The sequence below is a fragment of the Rhyacophila brunnea genome, unplaced genomic scaffold, assembly GCF_057557595.1.
Source record: "Rhyacophila brunnea isolate RB1 unplaced genomic scaffold, BYU_Rbru_1.0 scaffold_22, whole genome shotgun sequence".
Taxonomy (NCBI): domain Eukaryota; kingdom Metazoa; phylum Arthropoda; class Insecta; order Trichoptera; family Rhyacophilidae; genus Rhyacophila; species Rhyacophila brunnea.
The window spans coordinates 16,340,248-16,364,136 of NW_028232882.1; the positions used below are offsets into that span (position 1 = coordinate 16,340,248).

Consider the following 23,889-nt stretch of genomic DNA (forward strand, 5'->3'; position numbering starts at 1 on the left):
CTGCTACATAGTAATAATATAATCATTGTTGCTGTACATAATTTTTGAATCGGGGAATTAAACAATACATAAATATCACAAAGTTTTTAATTCATTTATAAAATGGTAAAATTATTATGCTCCAACAAACGGTTCTGTACAAAACTATACGACAATTATTTTTAAAATATCTTTTACAGAATTAAGTAAGTATACGTTAAATTCGATCAGGCAGATTCACAAAAAAAATATTTTCGATCAAAAAAAACAATAATTTAAAGGCACTCACAGTGATAATTACATTAAAAATATAAATACTGATAAATTTTTACTAAAAAAAATTAATAGTAATTAAAAAATTAAATACTACTTACGTATTATCTAAAGATGATAAATTTAATGCATTGAATAGTATAGGATGCCTGTTTTAATGTTTGAATTTATAAAAATAAAGTTTTATATATAGTAACAAATAAATAATTATAATATTAAAAACACATGTAAGTGTGAAAGATTAATTTAAAAAAGATAGCAAGTCCAAAGAAATAATACCTACCTAATAATTTATATTTCCTGTGTTTTTTTCAATTCACACAGATCTCGGTTATAAAAATAATATTTGAAGTTTTTATAAGTCATAAGTTATTACACAGTCATCAATTTATTAAGTATGTGTTATATTAGAAAGTATAATTCATGTATATTTATTTAGGTGTTAACAAAGATGTCTATAATGGATAAAATATTTATTTATTAAGGTACATAAACCTGTAAACTTGAAATGATTACAATATGTATTATTAATACTGAAAGCAAAAATGTTTTTTTGATAGAATTGGTTAAAATAAAAATTAATAATAAAATTGTCAAAATTACAAAAAAAAATATATTTTTTGAAATCTTGTAATCTCTACCCATTTTTTATGTTCACAAAATTAATACCACTGACTAATGTGAATGCGGCCTAACTTAGGATAATGCAAAACAATCAGTGTAATGGATTTTCATTATCATTACCACATATTGCAATTAATTAACACTGATTTCCAATACACAGTGGAATTCTCGTCAATAAATTTGCTACGATACATTATTGTGAAACATTATATTGTAATCATTTACTTTGTGATTTATAAAATAAATAACTCAAGTACAGTTGTAGGCGTAACAGAATTGTCTCATGGGTACCTACTTTACTATATTTTTTTAAATATGTAATTTTCTCCGCTAATATTATTTTTGGCCACACACAAAATTAGTATATTTTGTTATAAACTAAATCACTTTCATAACTATTATATTATTTCGTATAAAATTATCATTAAATAAAAACTAAAGCTGATAAATTGTCAAGATTCAATTTTAACTCCACAACAGTCAAACAACGTGTAATTTATGTTTTGATTCTCCAATCATTCTGCTTTTTTACAAAATATTGACTTTATTGTACAAAATAATAATATTTCATATTTTAATATATAATCGTCTAAAAATACTGATAACAACATTATTAACCAGTGGCTGTCTACTTGTTTCATATTTTGCAGCTATATTTTACAACAATTTTGTATGTTTATTAAGCGGGTCAAAATAAAAACCGACCTTAGCTGATACATTTTAAATTTAAATAAATACTATTTTATAATAACCGTTCACTGAACAGCACTTTGTATAGTTCATAATATTAAAAATTATCGACAACAAGTGTTAGTAGCCCAGCATGCAATCGTAGATTTCCCTCAACTTGGAGCGTGGTAACCTAGACTCTAACTCTTTTCTCTTCTCTTCATTGAAATCCAGCCACTCGCGCTTTGTCTGTGGGTCTGTAGGTCCCCACGCGTCTTTAGGACCGAACGCTGCAACGATTCTCTGGAAAAAAGCAAAGTTTTGTTAGAACACACAACAACATTTCAATCGCTTTTATTCACTGTATACTACAATAAATAATTTATATTATCTATGCTTGAAAACGTAGTATAATCGTTATTTTTAACGATTTAATATTTTTGCCATCACTGTGACCGTGTGTGAATTGCCATCAATAATAATTATAATATAGACATTGTCATATTTTATCAAATATCCTCTTATCTTCAACAGGATCTCATGACTGAGGATCATGACACAGATTATGATAGCCTTATCCACGGCTTTGATCTTTCTCTCTCGGCGTTCACCACTTCGTCAGTTTGAAACTTGTGGCACTGGGGTTTGGATTCTTTTCTTCCACATACATTAATATGGCATATTTTTAATTCAATCTTCAAACTCGATTAACTGAAAGCGAAAACATCTTCTTGGCTACGTGTTAAAACTGTCAACTAACATGCTCCGCCCATTTTTAACCGCACTTCCATTATAAACAAACAAGCTCCTCCCATTTAGTTAGACAACAGCGCCTAGAAGCGTAGCCAAGAAGATGTTTTCGCACAGTACAACAAGACAGAAATGGTGTACGGATGAATTTAAAGAATGTAATAATTATTTCATTGTCCTGGTACAATATTTTTTCTAAAGTTAATAGCAACGGCGCAGTTAACAAAATATCTAATTTACTATATTGATAATGTGATAAATTTCTATTATAGTGGTTTAGAAATAAAGTGTTAATAGACAATAGTAAACAGTAAGTAATTAATATTATGAATGTTGGTTACAATATCTTCCAGTGGCGAAGGCTCCATAGTAGGCGATTATTTGAAGCCTACCTTCTAAGAAAAATAGATAAAAAATATTTAAATTTAAATACTTAAATAAAAAAAATGTGCGGGAACCAATTGAATACATCTATCGTCAGAATAATAAATAATATTTTAAAAATATATATAAATGAAAGCCATCTATCGTCAGAATAATGCAGAATAAATAAATAATAAGTGACAAACCAGCGCCTCTAGCGAGTATTGAATTAATATCGATTCACTCGACAATAATTTGCCGAGCTTATCGTATGAACTGCGCTCCATGGGCATCGGAGCAGTCTCCTTTTATTCATATGAATCTATAGGCTTATAAGGCAAAGCTTATATATTTAGTGTCGAGGACTGTTGCATTGGCGCTTTATTCAAATAATAATTAATAATGCGATAATTAAACAAAATAATTTCTATTTGTTCATTCACATCATATAAAGATAGAATATTTTTAAAAATAATTCATAATTTTATCTCCTGATTTAATATTCATCATTTAATTCAGTCATAGAACATATACCTAAGTATATTATTTTTTTTGTTTAGTTGTTTGTCATATTGGGCTGTTGATAATATTTACCGATGATATATTTTTAGGCGTATGTTACGTGTAGGTATAGGAAAATACATAATTTATATCCATTGCCTAATTATTCTATATCGTTAGTGAGCTATTGAAATTTCATCGATTAAGTGTGACGTTGAAATTAGTGTGTACCTATTCATCAGTAGTAATATTGTAGTATCGTCTTATTTTCTGTGAGTATACCCTGACAAGTGTGTTCTTTTTCTTTGATCTCCACAGCCTACCTCTTTCCAAAAGTCACCTTTCGCCAATGATATCTTCATATACATTCTTCGTAAACCAATAAGAGAGACGTATGAATAGATTTACAGCCAGAAACAGTTATAAATGTTAAAATATAAGAAATTATTTCGAAACCATCTCAATGCATCTCTGTCATATAGACTTAAACTCAAATGGCTAATTCGTTTACCTCTTTAAAGTCGATGATTTCTCTTCTCTTATAGATGGCAATACCAGCGAATATTGGCACTTGCATTATGCCAAAGATGGACAGCATCCAGCCGCATGCTGTAAAAACATAGTTTATTTTAATTAGTTACAAAAAATCGTAAATTTGACGATCACCAAAAACCATTCTTAATAATATTAACATTATAAAAACACTGCCTACGCCAAAAATTAAATATTATGTATGGAAGATATTTATTGTGAATAATTAAATTGATTTCAAGTTACGCCTACTCACTTATCCGAAAATGGAAAGTTTTTTTAATAATAAAAAGTCTTTCGATTTTTAGCGACCCACACCGCAAAAAAAACTTGTCTTAGTGACCTAAATTCTGCTTTTCATTGAATTAAATAAAATATTCATAGTATCGTATTATAAAACAGTAGGTATTTCATATCATGATGCATTATTAAATCAAACGACACTTTTATGAAACTGAAATAATAATCTTTAATTCAGTTTTAAAGTAGTAGAAAAAACTACAGTACTTCAATCCGGCAACTTACAATATTATCAACAAACATGTTCCTATTCGATTGGTTTGTATCCAGCGCTCGAAATAGAACATTTTACGAACCGAAGCGTTCGACAATTTTATGAAAATATTAACGTTGTTATCTAATTGTATATGTATTATATAAAAATAAGTCTGTTAGATTTTTTAGTATAATATATGATATATCTAGCTCAGGTGGTCAAATTAATATTTCAATAGATAATTTTGGAGATTTTATGAACCGGAACGGCGCTTCGGTGCGTTCCGGTCCATTTCAAGCCCTGTTTGTATCTTAATAAAGTGAATACAATGCAATATAATGGGATACGAAGAGAGTATTATAATCTTACTTAAAGCTGATTTCGGAAACTGGACGCCATTGTAGTCGATCTGTTTAAGAGTAGCGAGGGAGTACAGCATGACTATGATGAGAAACATCGGAGTAACTATGCTCCAACATATCCTCCAGTACCAACCGATCTTCATTCCGAGCATGAACTCGATGTCATTGCAAACGCGCCGAATGCCTGTAAAATCATCAATATATTGTGTGATATTATTATTACTACATTTGCTCGAACCGTTATTCAATCGCGTCTTTGCTTCATTGAGGAAATCTGTGCTCTGTGAAACCTATACACAAGCCTATAAATGGTATAATCAGGGATTAGCAACCCATTTTTAATATTTCACGACTTTGAAAATGTGTGTTTAATGTTTGCACATCTTAAAATCGATTATAATATTAAATTTTAAAATGAATAAGTTATTATTTTAACCTTATACAGTACTACAAGTGGACAAATTGGACAAAAAAGATTCTTTTAATTAGACGCATAATGTGTCAATATTTTAGCAACAGAAAACCCTTTTACCATCTTTTACCTTCTCCTCCAAGGATTTTCTGTATCGATGTAACAAAAGAATCAAAATAATAAACGGTGACATGTAATAATAATTCGTGCCTTTCAAGTCGAGTGATTGCAGTCATGTAAGTTATGATGAGTATTTGCTCAGAATATCAGTCATATGCGACACATATTTTACCACAGGAAAAACTCGGCTATAAATCGCAGTTCTCAGTTCCCAATGAATACGACGAAATATTCATCAGAACCACCACCGCCTTGCACTACAAAGAATTTTCCAGGGATTTTTCAATGTGGTTTCATAAGCCCTGGTCGAAATTAAATTAGTAATACCCGATGCGGGTAGACGAATGGATTTCAATAAGGCATCTTTCTCAGCCGGCACAATTTTAATTTGACTAGCATCAAGTAGAGTAGTTTGCGTGCCAAAGTCCTCAAGGAAACCTCGATAGTAAATGTGAGGTATCCATAAAGGCATCTAGGGGGTAAAAAAGTGTTAGGTGGTTGTCTAAACGAGTAACTCTTACTGATTGTGATCCAAATTCAAGAGATTTACAAAATTCTGTCTTGATTGTGAGTATGAATATACAATATTCGTGAAACTAAGCCTTTGAATAAGTAATTCTAATGGATCATAGTTGTTCAAAAATTTATTTACAATATAAGTACCAACTAGTAGGGATCAACCTAGCCCATTATTAGAGGATCTACTCCTGGACCCGCCGCCTTCTAATACTTATTAGAATATAATATTATGTAGGTAGATGATGTATTATAAGATCTCAGAGTTTTTGTTTTTAATTATTTCAGATGTCTTTACTTACCATAAATCCACAGGAAAGCGACAAGTTCAGCAATTCCCAGCACGTAAATGATGAATGATCCTCCATGGTGGTCAACCAGTGTCAAGATATACTGCCCTCCCTATAAAAAACAGACTGATATTTGATTTTCTTTTAACACTAATTAGTTACAAGCGAATTCTAAACTCCGGCAAGCTATTTGGTACTTTCGAAGAAATCGAAGGTATTTGAAATGATTTTAGTACACATAAAACGTATCGTATGTTATTATCTCAAAAATATTGTTATAACTGAAAGTACTCTCTTAACGCAATCACTGCTGACCTTTAAATTACAACATTTAAATAACACGTTCATTATATCAAATGGCCAACTCCCCCAAACGCGCCAGTCGCGGTATTAGCACTAAATGAGATAATATGTCAATCGATCCAATTTTGGAAAGCGACCCATAGGTTAAGAACCCCTAATCTAATACTGAAACTTTCAGACAGCAATCGTTTGACTATACTAACTCAAACAGTTTTTAAAAAAATTGTATGGCCCGTTGAAAGAATTTATTCTGGTGTAATAAATTAAAACTACACCACCATTGTTTGAAAGAAATAAAGTAGATATTATTAACAGATTTTCACATAATGAGCATTTGCTGTCTTTATTTTTCAGGATTAGTCATTTTCGGTCGTTTTGAGGATGGATTTATCTCTTAAAACAGCCGTAAGACCTCTACATAAAAGATTGTATTATTTTACCATTTATAATGGAGTTTACCAATGTACACCTTTGCTAACCCTTTTTTCTTCGAGAATAAAAATCTTTCAAGTTAACGGTAATTATAATATGCAATCCTCCAATATTTTAAAATACATATTTCAAGTATAACATAAACGCGTGAAAAAGCAGGCATAATTACATCTTACAGTAATTGTACCTATAATAATAATTCTCATCTTCCATAACCGGCCTCGAGGAGCTATCTAGCGAGCTAGCTGGCGTTGACAGAAGCACAACGTCGTTTGCATTCGCAGCGTTTGCGGGCAAATAACTACTCGAGTTAACTGCAGTCGGGGCGGTCGCCTTCCGGATGTGACGTCACGGCAGCGCTGCCCACTTCCGGTCGGCGTCCGTTTTTACGACGCTTTAATTACGCGACGCCACTCGACGCCGGCGCCGCTCGGAGACAGACGAATTAAAAGACCCGTGGACTGTTTGCTAACTTACATGCAGCCATTATCTATAGATATACATATCTGTTATATGGTTGCAATCACGACAACTCGACGTCAAACTTTTTTTTGAATCTCTGCAACGAGCTAATATTAAATCAACGCGATAATAATATTAAAGTATTAAGAGATATCTTTGCTGTTTAAATATTACTGCAAGTTGTAAAATTTAATTAAATATATTTAAACACATTACAACCTGTTCGCATATCCTTGGATTCAATAATAATAAAAATAAATTAAAGTTTTATATTACTTTAGGGATTGCTTTTTGTGTTTTCACTGACTTGAAAAATTATGTCTCTTCCAAGTATGGTTAAAATGACTTGACACCTACCCGCTAAGTCTCTATTAAAGTCTTCAATGCTTATTTTGCTGTGATGTTACTTTTTACTTTGCTATGTTACTTTTTGCTGTGCTACTTTGCTATGTTACTTTTTGATTAATAGACGGCCATCAATCGAGGCTATATAATAATATAATGGTATGCTTTACCAATAAAATGTATTTATTCCAGAAAAACAATTAGGCTAACTAGTTCATTTTCTTCTTCTTCTTCTTTTGACCATATTTGATCCTAATAGTATCATAATTATAGGCCTACACAGCGTGGAGGTTTGTATTAACAGAGTTTAGTTTGTATTAACAGTTTTTACGATAAATGGATGTTAACTACTTGCTCAACTTATTAGTTCCATACTTTGACACCAAACACAAATTAAAAAAACAATATGATGGTTATTTGCCCGATCTAAAACCCACAATCTTATAAACCGGCGCGTAAGCCGCTCGACCATCGTGTGCGTATAAATTAAGTATTTTTTTAATTTTACTCATAATATAATAATAGATACTTCACAATAAAAATATGTTATTGTAATCATTATTATTTACGTCTCGTTTTCTTTCTAATTAATATAAGGAAAGGTATTTTAAAAAATAACGTGACTAATAAGTAATCAATTTATTTTATAATCCATGGAAGATACACATTATTTTCACAACCGAGCAAATCGGTTTAAATACTCGTAACTTAACTAAAACTATTTTTGCAGAAATGGCATACTAAAGCACATAAAAAAATATGTATTCCTAAGTGAATAAAATGTTTCTTTTCAACCCGTTGATAGACCAGAGACGACATCCCTCATACCTAGGAACCCCTCACGTTGTTAAGTGTTTTGTATGCCAAATAGTGGAGTGATGAAAAAGTAATGAAACGATTCAATGACTAAAGAGGCTCTAGCGCACTGCCTAAGCCCTAAAGCCTCATTCGCCAGTCGTTGTCTCTCATTAACTTCTTTGAGTGCGTAACTGAAGCTCGTTCTCTTTGGCCGCAGATTTGTTGAAACTTTAAACTACTCTTAAATTACTGAATTAATATCTACTTTCGTCAGTAATAAACTAAATAAAATAACTAAGTAGGTAATAGATTACTTTTCTAATCTAAATGTGAGTTTGATCCAGATCTAGTATTCCAATAGACCGGGATTCCTTGTTTTAAAAAAATGTTAAAATCACCCATATTAGCGGAAGCCCTTATATAGTCTTGACGAGAGTGAAAACGATGGTGGAAAATATGATGTAAAAAACTGTAATTAAATTGCGACTTTTATATTTTTAATGAACATTGGCTACATCGATATTGTCGTACTTAGAGCTTATTACGGTGAATGGCAAAAAAATGAAAAGATTTCGATTCGAGGGGTACATAATTAATAATACGTACTTTATTTATGGTCGGATCTTACCAAACATATTTTATTTCGGTACTAATTTATTATTCGACAAAGCACGCTTATAATATGATAATAATACACAATTACGGATTTTTTAAACTAATTGGATGAGCTTACAACACGCTATTTCACACAAGAAAAAAAGAAGCCTCTGGAAGTTAAATTTTTCAATCGGACGTTTTTTCTTAATAGCATGGTTAATGGAGGACACCCTTCTCAGGTATACGAATTCAAAAATTTAAGTTAGTCGCTTTCGCAGGAGGGTCTTGCTAAAAAGACGCAAAATTTAAATAAAAACTGCTTCTGCTTTGGGTTTTCAATTACGATTACAGTTAACACGTGTTACATACCGATGCATTCATTATTGCAATGGTAACAATATATTGGTTATATTGCAAAAAGAAAAGGATATTATTCTAATCTTTCGAGTAACTACATTAAATGTTATAGAACAGTGACACTGAAATTTACAGTACTATGAATTATTATCAACAATAAACGGCATTATATGTAGAGAGTAATAGACTATGGGCTTGACATGTCTCTCGACGAGTGGACAACCACTAGACAAATGCCGCCATACATTGGTACCAAAAAACCAACAAATATGCCCTAAAACCCGATGGATAGACAAACTCATAAAGTTAGGTGGATGTACATGGCAACAAAAAACTAGGGACTAAGAAGAATAGAGTGAGCCAGAGAAGGCCTTCATATACTAGTGGATAGTCCTTGGATAGACGGTTGCGCAATAATATACTGCAAAATAGTAAGAATATACCACTGATCTAAGGAAAATAACCCAACCTTGCGCTTCACCCGATGGTCCGATGCTATAGTCTAGTGTGAACCGGTGTAAGTTTATAATATATATATATATATAAACTCTGTATATATCTAACGAATACTAAAAAACCTTACGTTTCTATAGTAATAAAATTAGTTATCATTTAGTTTATAGCATCAGTTAGTTGTTCACAAAGCATTGTAATCATTCCTACCATCATAACAATTCACCGCGAATTAAAAACCAGCACTCAAGTGCTAGCGTAGAATTAATGAAAATTTGTGGAATTCTTATTATACACACTATCACCGCAATTCCACAACAGTTTTCCTTTGAAAAATGCACCGCGTAGTTTCTTTCATTAACTGCGTCCTACAATATTAATTTTCTTTGAAATTGCATCTCATTTTGTAGTATTATATTGTATAGTGGTGTAGTATTACTGATTATTGTATAATTTCTTTAACGTATTCTTACTATATATTAGTCATATAAAAATATATTTATCTCAGACAGAAATAAATAATCTTCTTGGGAATTTATTATATTATGTTATATTGACATTTCAAAAGCAGAAAAGATTAATCTGACCATGCATTGAAATAGTGTATGATTTCAGTATTCGATCATACGACACCGTCTAAAACGCGTTGTGCCTAGAGTTTCCAACTATCCAGATTTGGCCGGAATTGAATTTTTTCGTTCAGGATCCCGGTTGAAGCTTACCTGGGACGCACAAAATCCCAGAAAAGGCAATCAATGAGATTCGAGGAATTGTTACAAGGCACAAAAAACAAAGAGGAACTTAAACTGAAAAAAAAGCTGCTGATTCAAGCTTAAAAAAGCTCTGAATCTGGATTCTGACCGTATTCTTTTATATTTCCCAAATGACAACTTATTTTGACAAACAAATTTTTGAATTAGAAAATTTTCTCGAGAAATTGCAACTTCTAGTTATGACTGATGTTTAAGTCTAAAATAATGTGGTACCTATTACATGGATAACATATTAGTGGTAATTTTGTATTGGAAAAATATCACGACTTTTTAATAAAAGAAGTTGGCAACCCTATTTGCGCCTATTATTTTTTGCTCATTGAGCGTTGTCGATACTCGATTTATATTTATTATTTTCTCAGTGTTGTTGTAGGTAAGATTAATAATTTTAAATAAAATTCAATGCATCTTTTACAAACCTGTATTTTTGTTATTCGGACACAAGTTTCGCATTTTTATAAATATTCCTCAGTTGGTGGTATATTAATGTATTATTATTACATTACAATCAAAAGCGCATACAAGTATATTGACTACATAGAAGAGATAGTCTATTAATTAATGTTTTAATTAAAATTTTCAGTGGCAAGGCTACCATATTGCTTATTCAAAAATAGTGAAAATAAACAAATCAAAATTAATCATATATTCTCTCGTTTCCCAAATTTGATAGTTTAAATATATTACATAAAAAACTGACAACATTATAAAGAATGCAAGAGAATACTTGTGTCATTTTTATTTATTTTCATAATACTTTCATCGCAATATTCTCGATCGCATGGTCATCATATTGACAACCAGTCACCCCACAAAATGAAAGAATTAAAAACTTAGAAAAAATACCAGAAATGAATGACAATATTTCAAATTTAAAACAAAGTTATACAACTCAGTTTTTCTCAAGTGGAGAGGACAGTGTGACTACGAGCATGAGTGCTGCACTCGTTCGCATTCTAAAGCTCAAAATGAAAAATGTTCAGTACAATGCGTCCGCATTCTCGGCGCACACTGTATGTTGATACAGTCACGTACAAAATTACAAAATACTTCAATCAAATTTTAAAATGTACGCTTCTGTTTGAATTATATTACACGCCATATTGCATTTGATTATCATGGTACCTACTTGAAAACCGGAATGTTGGTTTAAATAAATAAGTATCTATAAAACAAAACTACCGATAAACTGCTCGGCTGACCTAGAATTAGTGATCTTCGCCGATGGCATTCAAATCCGATAGATCAATAACTATTCTTACTATATAGGACAACAAAATGCCTCTAAGAACGAGGGTAGCTACGACGCGATCGCTTGCAAAACCAATCTGAGATATTATTATTATCTTCAAAAGTGGCGTTCAATGGTGTCTAAAATTAACCTTAAAACGAATATATTATTATGTAAAACTTGAATTAAATTGTAAGATAAATCAAAAAATTAACCGCAGTTCAACGTAGCATGGAAATAAAAGAAGCATGTTGGGCGAATAAATTTAAATATATCAAAATAAACCAATGGATAAGTATTCCTGATAAGAGTACACGACGATTAGCGGTCGTCAAACTAATGAAATAGCAATGGGCAAGACTTCCATTATCAGACGTATTAATAATTATTACAATATAATAATAATTAAAAGGTACTGAACGTTGACAGGGTCACTCTCAAGCACGCTGGATTCATGAACTAAGCAAGTTCCGTAGAAGTACGTGAAAACGAAGCAATACAGTTCAAGGAGATATGGGGAGGATTTAATCCAGCAGTGGATTGACACGTATCATAATTTAAATCATTCATGAATTTGAATAATAATATGTAAAAGGGTTTAAAGCAACCTCAACTGGATCATGATAATAAAACATATGAAAGAAATAGTGACAAAGATTCACTCGCTGAAAATGACGATAGAATAGAAATAAAAACAAATTTCTTTTCCCCCAACTGCATAAAGACAAAGTCTGGCCGTAATTGCCGCAGCCTCCCCCTCTAAAGTGCAAGTGGCGGTTAACAGGCCACACCGCTCCCCCTTTGTCTCTCACCAGAACTTCGTCTTCGTCTTCTAATAGTACTCCAAGTGCGGTTATACACCACTCATGTCTTTCATTCTATTCAACATTTTCAATGGCATTGTGTTTCATTATTTTTTTCCTGTTCTATTTTCACGTTGTTTCGTATTTTCGCATAAACCAATTTTACACAAATATTTCTGATATTATAATTGCAATTGAATTAGTCGGTATTCAATAAATTAACGTCCAAGATTTATGAATGTGGCATTCTCTATCTAACACTAAGGCACATAATTATGCAAAAAATATATAACAATATTTATATCAAATCAGACTTACACTCATAGTAATCTGGACGCCGTACTAAACGATTTGAACTATTGATGCTGTAATAATTAAACAACAGAACTGGCATGTTATTTAAAATTCCGTTAATATTAGCAACTGTCTTTTGAAACATTGAATATATGTATTAAATACAATTTATTGTTACTAACATTAATTCATAGATAACATCAGGATGCCGTATTTTAACAATCAATAACCAAGTACCTAATCAAATTAAAATTGGTAAAAAATTAGCAAATCTTATACACATTGTACGGTAATAATTATTATTAACTGAAAAGTTGTTGCTTTAATCATAACGGATCACAACCTCTTTGGTTTTCGTAATATTTTATATACCTATTTAAAGAATATTATTTACTATTTATTAGACAACTTACTGTATGGTTCCTCGTAAAAATCTGTTTCTACCTCCACTCTGCGGAGGCGCATGTGTTTTACTTAGAATCGAACACAGTAAGCAATTTTAGTTTTTATTACATGTTAAAAATTAAAACTTTCGAATAAAACGAATAGAATTATTTTTACTTGGATAGGTGGGTAGGTTACTGTTATAATTCATTCAAAATAACGTTGATAACAATCTTTGTTTAAATACATAAATATGATTGTTGTTCAACATTGTTAAGAGATAATATAGAATAGATAATATATTTGATTTAATGTTATTAAATATTAAATCATATTTTTTTTATTTAGCTAATAAGACAGAAGATTTGATAATATAACATTATATGTATTGAACATATTATATAATTTTAAAATATCTCATTCATATACACAGTAGAAAAAATCGTTTTGTAGAAAAAATACGACACCCGACGAGACTTGAATCTGTATCCGCTTATTTGCGCCAGTGTGCTTTTCCAATTAAACTACGGGCATCCTACTTAATTACGACGATTTTACCTAATATTTTTTACATGAAATGCTTGTCGAATTGCGTTATAATGTTGGCTATCGGTAATGTTACAGCCATCGATAATTTTTTTGTAGTCTTTATATTAATTAATGAACGGAAATATAACACAATTACGACGTTCATTGATAAGTCATAAAAGAAGAGAAGAGGGACAATAATTATGCTTCAATACGATCTAATTTGCCAATCGTATCGGTGTGGATATCTTATTTAAATTGATCATTGTATATTATTCAAAAACCATCTTATGCATATTAATTAGAATAATAATACATTTTAAATATTAGGATTAACGGATTAAGATAAATAATAAAGTAAGGATGCGTCATGCAAACAGATCAATGACGAAATATTGTAATGTTTTTTTTTTAATTGCAGAAATGGAATTTCCATCATGTCAGATTTTATTGTATTACCTTGACTCAGCATAAAATCATCGGCGATAAAAAAAATGATTATAGGTACCTTTTCGCGATGGAGATGTTCAGTTGTTTCGTAAGTAAGTTTGACACGATTCTCAATAACTAAAATTATCCCTACAAAATCTGCCTAATACGTTTAAAACAATCCCATTATCAATACTTCTGATTATAATATTTCATAATAATTTTATATTTTTTTAAGAAACTAACCAGTATAGTTCTCGAGAGTTGTTTTCATAACGCTTATCAATACAGCCTACCTACATCATGTTATTGTATTAATCATCTTTTTGAGGGGGGGGGGGACAATTCAAAAATCATCAACTTACCGGTGTAATGTAGACGAGACCGACGCAGAAGCCACATATGGCGACGGCCGTGGCTCCCTGCCAGTGTTTCAATTTAGGATACTTGTCTCTCACGACGGTGATGATGCAAGAAGCCATCGCCACATTGGATCCAATGCCCAGGACGTACAGCATCAGGAAGAATAGAACTGAGAAAACCTAAAATCAATCATTATATAAATACCTATGTAGAGAGAATCTCTAGCTTAGATTATAGAAAAATAATCTCTAGTCTGTAAACTTTGTGTTACAATATTTGTAATGGATTCTAATAAGATAAGGCGTGGTTATTAAAACAAAATATTTAGTATGTTTGTATTATTATAGGTGTATATAATATTATGAAATACGAAAGAAATGGCTGTATAATTTGACATTTTGCTTTGGTTAACCAAATCTCGACTGATATTTACAATTTTACGGGATTTTTCACCTAAATAATAATCATTCGTTTTATGAAAACTTTATTTGCTTGTAACAATAATGCATTTTTTTTAATCTCAGTGTAACCCTGACAAATAATTCTTAAAGCAAAAATTAATATGTAATAACAAATGGCTTGCAACTGATTTAACCATTAACCTTACTTTACTAATAGCCCTGTATTGCAAGTATTTAATTTTAATTTCACAGAGCATTCCTCTTTCAATATATTTGTAAAATCGTCTACTTACAAAACAATCAGAATATCTGTAGTCTTTGAGCAAGTACAAAATTGGTAATTTTGTCATATTATGTAGGTATATAGTTTTACTAATTTTTGTGAGGTTTTTCGTTATAATCAATCTAAACTAATGAAATAATAATAATAGTATTTAACGTTTAGCTTTATAATGTAATACAGAATATCAGTTTTGCACTTATAATAAATAGGTACCTATGCCACAGACGAATTATTAATTTTAAAAATGTTGTATTATACCTGTGGTACAACTGCGAACTTGCTGATGGCCTCGGGGTACGATATGAAGGCCAGCTTGGGGCCACCCTGCACGACGGTGCTGACGTCAGCGCCCGTCTCGTACGCGAGGTTTCCCAAGATGCCGAAGATCGTGAAGCCTGCCAGCAGACTAGTCACAGTGTCCAGCGACGTGACAATCATCGCGTCTCTAAAAATAATATGACATTTGTGTACTATTTATCACACGTAATTATAACGGCAGAACTTGAACAAAAACCTAACTTAAATAATAATTATATAAATATGCACCCTATAAAAAGGGGGTTGTACCTATTTCAATCCGTAATAAGACTTGAATCAAGTCTATGTATGCATGACAAAAGACACAAAATATAATACAATATAATATGGCAAAGGTCCGTATTACTGTGTTATTAAATATTTATTATAATCATACATTACATCGATGCAGAGCTCGAAATAGACCGGAACGCACCGGAGCGCCATTTCGGTTCATAAAATCCCCAAAATTATCGCTCCGTCTCGTGTAAATATTAATTTGACCGTCTGAGTGAGATAAATGTCATATAATAAAAACAAATTTAACACAATCATTTTTTTAAATACATATATGTTTAGAATTAGATAAGTAGGTAACAGTTTTAATATTTTCGTAAAATTATCGAGCGCTCCGGTTCGTAAAATTCTCCATTTCGAGCGCTTCATCGATGGGTTAGTTTTAGTTTAGTTAGTTAGTTTTAGTTAGTTAGTTAACTTCGTTGGTAAATATCCAGTGCTGTACATTTTGGCATATTCAAATTGATTAAAAGTCGAAAATGAAATTAACACATTTATATGAGATAATAATATCAAACACCTAAATTTGAATGTACAATATTTTACAACATAAAATATGATGCAAACCATAATTATGTACAACAAATGTTTTGAGTATCATTACTTAATTTTGGAAATCAATGAACATACCCACTGACATATTATTAAGCAAAGATTCTCCTAGTACTCAAAGACAAAATAATTAAATATTCTACGATGACAATATCAATTTATTAAACTAGTAATCATTTATTACAAACAGTCACCAAAATTACAACAGTGAATTATTATTTTAAATATTATATATTGATTGGCAGACCTCTTAGTCAAGTGTGTAAGGTACTAGTCTTTCATCCTGGGATTCGATTCCCGGTGATGTCACAATTTATATGTGATATTCTTAAAATCCGGATGTTTATGATTGTTTCACTTTACTAACCACACACTGTTTCACCATACTACTGTCATTGGGCCCCATGGCCTATTGTAGTTTTAAAAAGAATGTATGCATAATATATTATATTGATAAATGTCCATATAGGTAGACGACATAACTCATAATAATTATTAACTATTGCGGATTCGGTGACATAGTTATATAACAAAGATTAGTGCATTGCAATTTTGACTGAATTGAACGGTTTCAGATTCAGCAATATATTATATTATATATCATAATATGTGTTGTTAATATAATATTTACTATGGCCTTCCACCAAAAACTGACAGTAAAAAAATGTTGTCCGTTGTATACCTACTAGGACATGCATAGTAGTTGTTTCTTTCTTCCCTCCCTCCTTTCATCATCTCAATCTCAACCATCATAATAGCTAACAACCGAAGTCTACTTTGACACTGTAGGGAAAACGTTGATTATTTTTATTTTAAAAACCAATTATTACTTTACACAACGCATTCAGAGTAAAATAAATATGGCCTCGTTAAGTAAGATTGGGGCCCAAAAAATTAAGTGTGAGAATAAAGTTCAGTGACTTTGATTGAAGTACAAAATAATAAGTAAAAAAAACAAGTACCGTGTCCCTTTGTATTTAAAGCGAGGTCACTATCAATAATATCAATACATACAGTTTTGTTTGTCCCTTGAAATAATATAGTATTAGTAGTAAGCTGTCAATCATTTTTAAGTAGGTACTCACCGATACACGTTCTGTCGGAACTTATTGTAGGAAGCATACATTATGACATTTCCGAAGCACACCGATAAAGAGAAGAAACATTGTGTGACGGCCGCATACCACACCTATTGAGAGAAAAGATATAACATTATCATTATAGCCTATATTAAAATGGTGATACCCGTGTAAAAGTCGGGGAATCCTTAAGTTGTGATTATATTATGCTGCACGTCGCGTACTATCACGTGACGTCACAGAAAGCAACCGCTACGAGAAAAAAGTGTGTAATGTCGTTTTTCTTGGTGTTTAAAATGTTATCAGACTAATGCTCCCATCCCGTGTATTATTTTGAACCTTTTAACGAATATTGTCAGTTGGCAAAATCTTCCGAAATCACCAGAACAACAATGAGGTCACCTCGCGTTGTATAACTCAATGAACATTTTTTATCATGTTTTACATGCCTACACATTTTCGACTCAAAATTGCCTGTTTTTTTGTTTTTAGCGGTTGGCATTATGTATTTTCTATAAGAATGTTGTCTATTATATAGTATGGTCTGCAGGTTTAGTTTTATTCAAAATATTATCTATCGATATAATATCGCAAGTAATTTCAACGTACTCATACGTAGAAACTGTTAAAATTAATTGAAATTAGCATGAATAATAATTCAAAATACTAATACACTAGACTTGACACTCTCCATAATAGAATTTACAGAGATAGTGATCGTTCAAAATATTCTGCAAGGTGTATTAAAAAAATCATAGACTAAATTTGTCGCCGTAATAGCGTGACAGTACGCGACGTGCATCTCAATATAATCACAACATAAGTATGACATCAAAATTTTACAATTTATACGACACAAGTAGCAAATAATATCATTCTGTAGTTAATGGTTATATTAGAAATAACTCCACAAAAATTATCTAAAACGTCATATATATTTTATAGTTACATATAAGTAGTAAATTGTCGGTATAAGATTAATAATCATAAGTGTTTAAAACCCGTGATCGAGCTTGGTAAATCGGCATGAAAGTTAATTATTGATTCTGCATAGCTGTAAATGAGATATCGTTCTCAAATAATTCTTTATTACAACTATACCACGAAAAAATATTGAAATTTTTATGTTTGAAAGAAAATAAAATAAAATTACATAATGGTCGATATGGAAATAATAAGTAAATTTTATGCACCATGCCCATATATAGAATATACCTTCTCTAATTAATACTGGTATTAAAATGTCTATATTTACATATTTTAATTCTATTTAATATTAAAAAGTATCAATTAACGATGTCAAAACTGCTCCAAACTTATTTTTTAATTATAATATTGTATCACTTGAACTCATTTTATAACCAGCTCCCCAATTATTGTTAAACACCCTTAATAGTCGCGATTCAGAATATGCGAAACCTAATGAAAATAAAAACTGATATGATAATATTATTTCAACAATATATTATACGAGGGTGGGTCAATAATTCCTTAGAAAAAAGCATTAAAACAGTTTTTATTTTTGTATTTTTTTTTTATTTCTCAACATAATCTCCTTGGAGCTCAATACACTTGGTTAGACGTTTCTCAATTTTTTTTAAACCGTCAGAAAAATAAGTTTTCGGAAGGTCCTCAAAATAAGCATTTGTCCGATCGATGACTTCTTCATTTGAAAAAAAACGTTGTCCACTTAGCCATTTTTTTAAGTTTGGGAAAAGGAAAAAGTCACTGGGGGCTAAATCTGGCGAATACGGTGGGTGGTCGACCAATTCGAACTTCAATTCTTCAATTTTAGCCATTGATCGTAAACATGTGTGAACACGGGCATTGTCCTGATGAAAGAGGATTTTTTTCCTGTTTAAATGAGGCCGTTTTTCTTCAATTTTGTTTTTTAGCTGGTCCAATAAAGATGCATAATAATCCCCTGTTATTGTTTTTCCTTTTTCCAAATAGTCAACGAAAATAATTCCACGTGCATCCCAAAATACAGTAGCCATAACCTTACCACCTATTTTACGGTTTTCGCCTTCTTTGGACATGGTTCGCCTTTCGCAATCCACTGCTTTGACTGTTCTTTCGTCTCGGGAGTATAGTGGTGTATCCATGTTTCATCTACAGTCACAAAGCGACGAAAAAATTCATCCGGATTGCGTTGCATGAGCGACAACAGGGCTTTAGAGGCCACCACCCTATTGCGTTTATTGTCGACTGTGAGCAAACGCGGCACCCATCTTGCAGAAATTTTTTTCATGCCCAATTTGTCATGTAAAATAGAAATGACGCTACCTTTTGAGATCCCTGTAACCTCAATTATCTCACTCAACTTTAATCTTCGGTCACTTAACACCATATCGTGGATTTTATTGATCATTTCTGGTGTAGTCACCTCTACAGGACGTCCTGAGCGTGGTTCATCCTTTGTTGATGTACGACCACGTTTAAATTCATTTAACCAGTTATAAATAGTTGCAAGTGAAGGAGCAGATATGCCGTGAACTAAATCCAACTCATTTTTTATTTCCTTTGCTGTTAACCCTTTTATATTAAAATGTTTAATAACAGCTCTAAACTCAATTTTCTCCATTTTCCATTTTTCCATTTTCCACAAGCAAATTTTTTTTTTAAATGTACGAGAAACACACAACAACCCGACCAATCTGATTGAAACTTCGCAGCATACTGAATCGGTAGTGCCGCTGCATGAAAACAAACCGCTTACAGTACTAGTCGCGCCACCTGTCGGCTTTTCTAAGGACTTATTGACCCACCCTCGTAATATTATACGAAGTGGATAATATCTGTTACTTAAACATATATGTACCTAAAATCATGTCACATTTATACTTGGACGCGAAAATTGTTTTTTAATCTACTTATACAAAAATATTTTTTCTTTTTCTGTAAGTAGATACTTGATACCCATATTTATTATCTTAATGCCAAACGGATCACGATTTTAGATTTTAGGCGCTATGGTTCTATTAAACATATTTACTCGAAAAGTAAATTGTCTTTGAAAGATAATAATAATATGATACAGTATTACATAACAAAAAATATGATAAGACACCTTAGGCTCCAAAATCTTGGCGAAATCCGGTTTGATGAAGAAGAGGATGCCGTCAGACGCGCCGGGCAGTGTCACAGCCCTGATTAGGAGAATCAGCATCACCACGTATGGGAAGATTGCGAGGAAGTACGCCGCTTTTCCCGAACTCTTCACTCCTCGTAGCAGTACCAGGTAAACCGAAATCCAGGCCATGAGGAGGCAGAGGGTCAGTCGCCACTCCGGCACCCCCAGACCATCGTCGATGTTTTTAGGCTCCCTCAAGACAGTTCGTCTAAAGAAAAATAAGGCTTTATTTATCTAAACACTAACTGTTCTAAACCATGTATTTATTATCTAAATCTTTCCAAGTATAAATAGGCATTTACATCAATTTATTGACTTACGTAAAGTATAACTCCGTGGAACTCTTCAAATTGATAGTCGCGTTGGTATGATTGGTGACTGTACCGGACGGATAGCAGTCCTTCCACTCCGGGTCACAGAGAGTCCACGGCAAGATCGATGAGAATGAGGCAAACATGTAGAAAATGATTATGGACATCAGGGCTGCGTAGTACGTCATTACGCTGGTAACAGCTACCGTCTGACCCACTCCAGAACCTAATAGAACCAACAATCAAATCATTTTTATATTCTGAAGTAAGTTTCACGAAATATTTTCAAAACCTGTGCCCATCAACACTTCGGAAACCTGGGCATTAACTTTTCGAAATGAATAATTACTATATTTTTTTTTTTTGGAAATCTAATATATATGAACCAAAAATGGATTGTAACATTTGGAGCAGAAGATACAATGCTGAACTCTATGGTCAGTGCAAAGATTGAAGTGCAATTCAACCAATCGAGATTGGAAGACTGCACTGGCCGGGAGATGTGTACCGCATGAATGCCTAATGAAAAGAGGGTTATGTTGAGCAAACCCATTGGGCGCAGATGCATAGATTGATAGAGAAAGCCATGACCCACCCCAGTTTTGTATTTGTAAAATCATTTATAAGGGGGGAGGGAAATGACGCCACCTAGAATATATATTATATTAGTTAGATAATGTACTATACGATAACTGATGCAAATGCACTGACAGCGTAAATTTTTTTACGACACATATTATTTACTCTTTTACTGGAAGAGAGTTGTGGAGTATTTTTTTGATTAGAGCGCGTAAGTTTTTACAATCTAATCTGTCTCCATATTAAATGTAATATAATATCAATGTTTTCAGGTTTGGACATACATTAGTTCAAACAAATATTTCGAAACAGTATTGTATAATTTGTTTGCGGGCAGATGTATGTAGGTGTGTATACTTAGTAGGCTTAATAAAAGTATGTTTGTTGATGTTAAAATACAAATTATGTCAGCTACTTATCCAAGTAGAACTAACTATATATTATACAAAAATATTAAAATGATTAATGTCATAAGTATATATAAAATTGTTTCAAAATAAATCTTAATATTGCATGATATTTGAGTCTGTTTAAATAGTTTGTATTAAAAAAAATCCGATAACTTACTAAATAGTTATAGGTAAATCGCATTGACCCACCTCTCATTCCCGGCGAGAAGTCGTATACTTTGACGCTCCCCTTGCTGGAGAACTGGCCGACGACCATCTCCAGGAAGTAGATTGGCTTCCCGACCAGCACCAAGACGATGATGTACGGCACCAGAAAGGCGCCTCCTCCGTTCTCGTATGCCGTGAACGGGAACCTCCAAATATTGCCGAGGCCGACAGACATGGCGATACAGGACATGAGGAACTCAACGCCGCTACCCCAATTGTCGCGGGCTGGCGCGCTTTTCCCGCCCTCGACCGTGGACGACTTTCGGCGTTCCTCTTTCGGCTCATTCTGCAATTAGCACATAAACATGCAATATTCTTTACTTGTGTGTCTAGGAATGGCAGAAATTCTACGTCCGTATAAACGCGTACTGTGCAGCGTGTCGTCGGTAAAGTGCACAAAACAGATAATAAATAGAATACCGATAGGCTATATTCAATACGCCGCATGTTGAAGCAGGCTTTTGAATGTGTGAGTTTCCTACGAAAATGAAGCACGCATTATGCATGTGTGTGTAATACACCAACATTAAATGAGCGTAAATGCATAAACCGAGAGCAGTTTTCAGTATTCGACGTAAAACGTATTCTTGACACGAGTGTAAGTTTAACACGGATTCTTCCTTACTCGAGTCGGTTGCTTGCTATCGCCTTACCCGTTATGTATTTCAGTTCCTATTATTCCCTGGTGAAGTGCTTCCAGTCTAATACAAATGTGTTTTATACTACTTTCAAATGGTTTTTAGCAATATGCATCTGTTCACGAATAGGTCTCAACAACAGCCACATTTCATCGCTTTATTCCGAGTTTTAAAGAACGAGTCGAGCCGAGCTACTCTTTTTGTGATGTTGCCAACTCCAGTGTGTACACGACTTTATATTGGTTAAACTGTTACATTCGTGTTTAAACATGACAACGAATATCGTGTCCGTATATTTGTACCTTTTCCGTTGGCCGTAATAAAGTACATCGTGAGCTATTGTATCGATGGCCGTATCATATCTAGATCAAATTCATGTCCAAACAAAACACTTAAAAATACGTAAGTATATAATAAAACAACCAAAAAACAAGAGAAAGACAATAAAATAGATAGGTAAGAATTTTTGAAATACAATGATTTTGTATATAGCTAAATAGGTAGGCGCTCGTAAATATTATTAAGTCGTACCTATAAAATATTTGATAATAACGACAGCTTTATAATCTAATAAAATTGGAACATTACTGTCTGCAATTCCCCACATACAACGCGTTATTTTTTATTTCAATGGTATACGGCCAAGCACCTTCAGTAAGAGGTAATAAAAAAAGCAAAAAAGAATCATACAATTATTTCAGTTTAAACAAATATTAATTACATCCCAAATAAAATTATCTCATCGCCATCATGGGAGATGCCGTACAAAACAATATTGTTTGACAAGTAACTAGTATTTCGCTGTCTTGTCATTATATAATCAAACATATTATTTTGTAAGTATATAATAATTTCTCATTTAAACGCCATTTTGTTGTTTTTTAAACATTTTTACATTGATTTATGCATTCTTGATTTCCCAAATCTCTTCAATAATAATTTGAATCGTGTTTTCTATCTGCCAGTCGCCACCATACTTATTTATACCTTTTCATCAATCTATCACAATTTAACTGTAATGTCATTTTAATACTTTATATATTACTTTCGATGTACTACAGATCACAATATTAGTATTATTCTATAAAAATATTTAAATCTTAAACAGGGCAGTGGTGAACAATACGTTTTAACAAGAAAACAATACATATTTCCTCACTAATTACTACAAAAATATCATCTGATTCGCATTGCACTGCTTATGAACTGTCAGATCATATGCTAGATTAATATGTTAGTTCATTTTTTACCTCGTTTTTATTAG

General features: G+C 32.2%; 1 protein-coding gene and 1 long non-coding RNA gene across 2 annotated transcripts in view; both read right to left on the reverse strand.

Moving 5' to 3' along the window:
- Positions 1-23,889, reverse strand: part of LOC147070101 (uncharacterized) — a 593,776-nt gene that overhangs the window by 9,897 nt on the left and 559,990 nt on the right. The gene's annotated exons all lie outside the window — the stretch shown is intronic.
- Positions 1,553-23,889, reverse strand: part of LOC147070102 (sodium-dependent nutrient amino acid transporter 1-like) — a 45,060-nt gene continuing 22,723 nt past the window's right edge. The window contains exons 4-13 of the mRNA XM_085950046.1: positions 21,970-22,273; positions 20,801-21,017; positions 20,418-20,688; positions 17,354-17,457; positions 15,381-15,567; positions 14,441-14,617; positions 5,899-5,998; positions 4,556-4,732; positions 3,671-3,768; positions 1,553-1,848 (exon numbers count right to left, since the gene is read on the reverse strand). Of these exons, the coding sequence (XP_085806172.1) occupies positions 1,687-1,848; positions 3,671-3,768; positions 4,556-4,732; positions 5,899-5,998; positions 14,441-14,617; positions 15,381-15,567; positions 17,354-17,457; positions 20,418-20,688; positions 20,801-21,017; positions 21,970-22,273 (1,797 nt within the window). The 3' untranslated portion in view covers positions 1,553-1,686. The remainder of the gene's footprint in view (positions 1,849-3,670; positions 3,769-4,555; positions 4,733-5,898; positions 5,999-14,440; positions 14,618-15,380; positions 15,568-17,353; positions 17,458-20,417; positions 20,689-20,800; positions 21,018-21,969; positions 22,274-23,889) is intronic.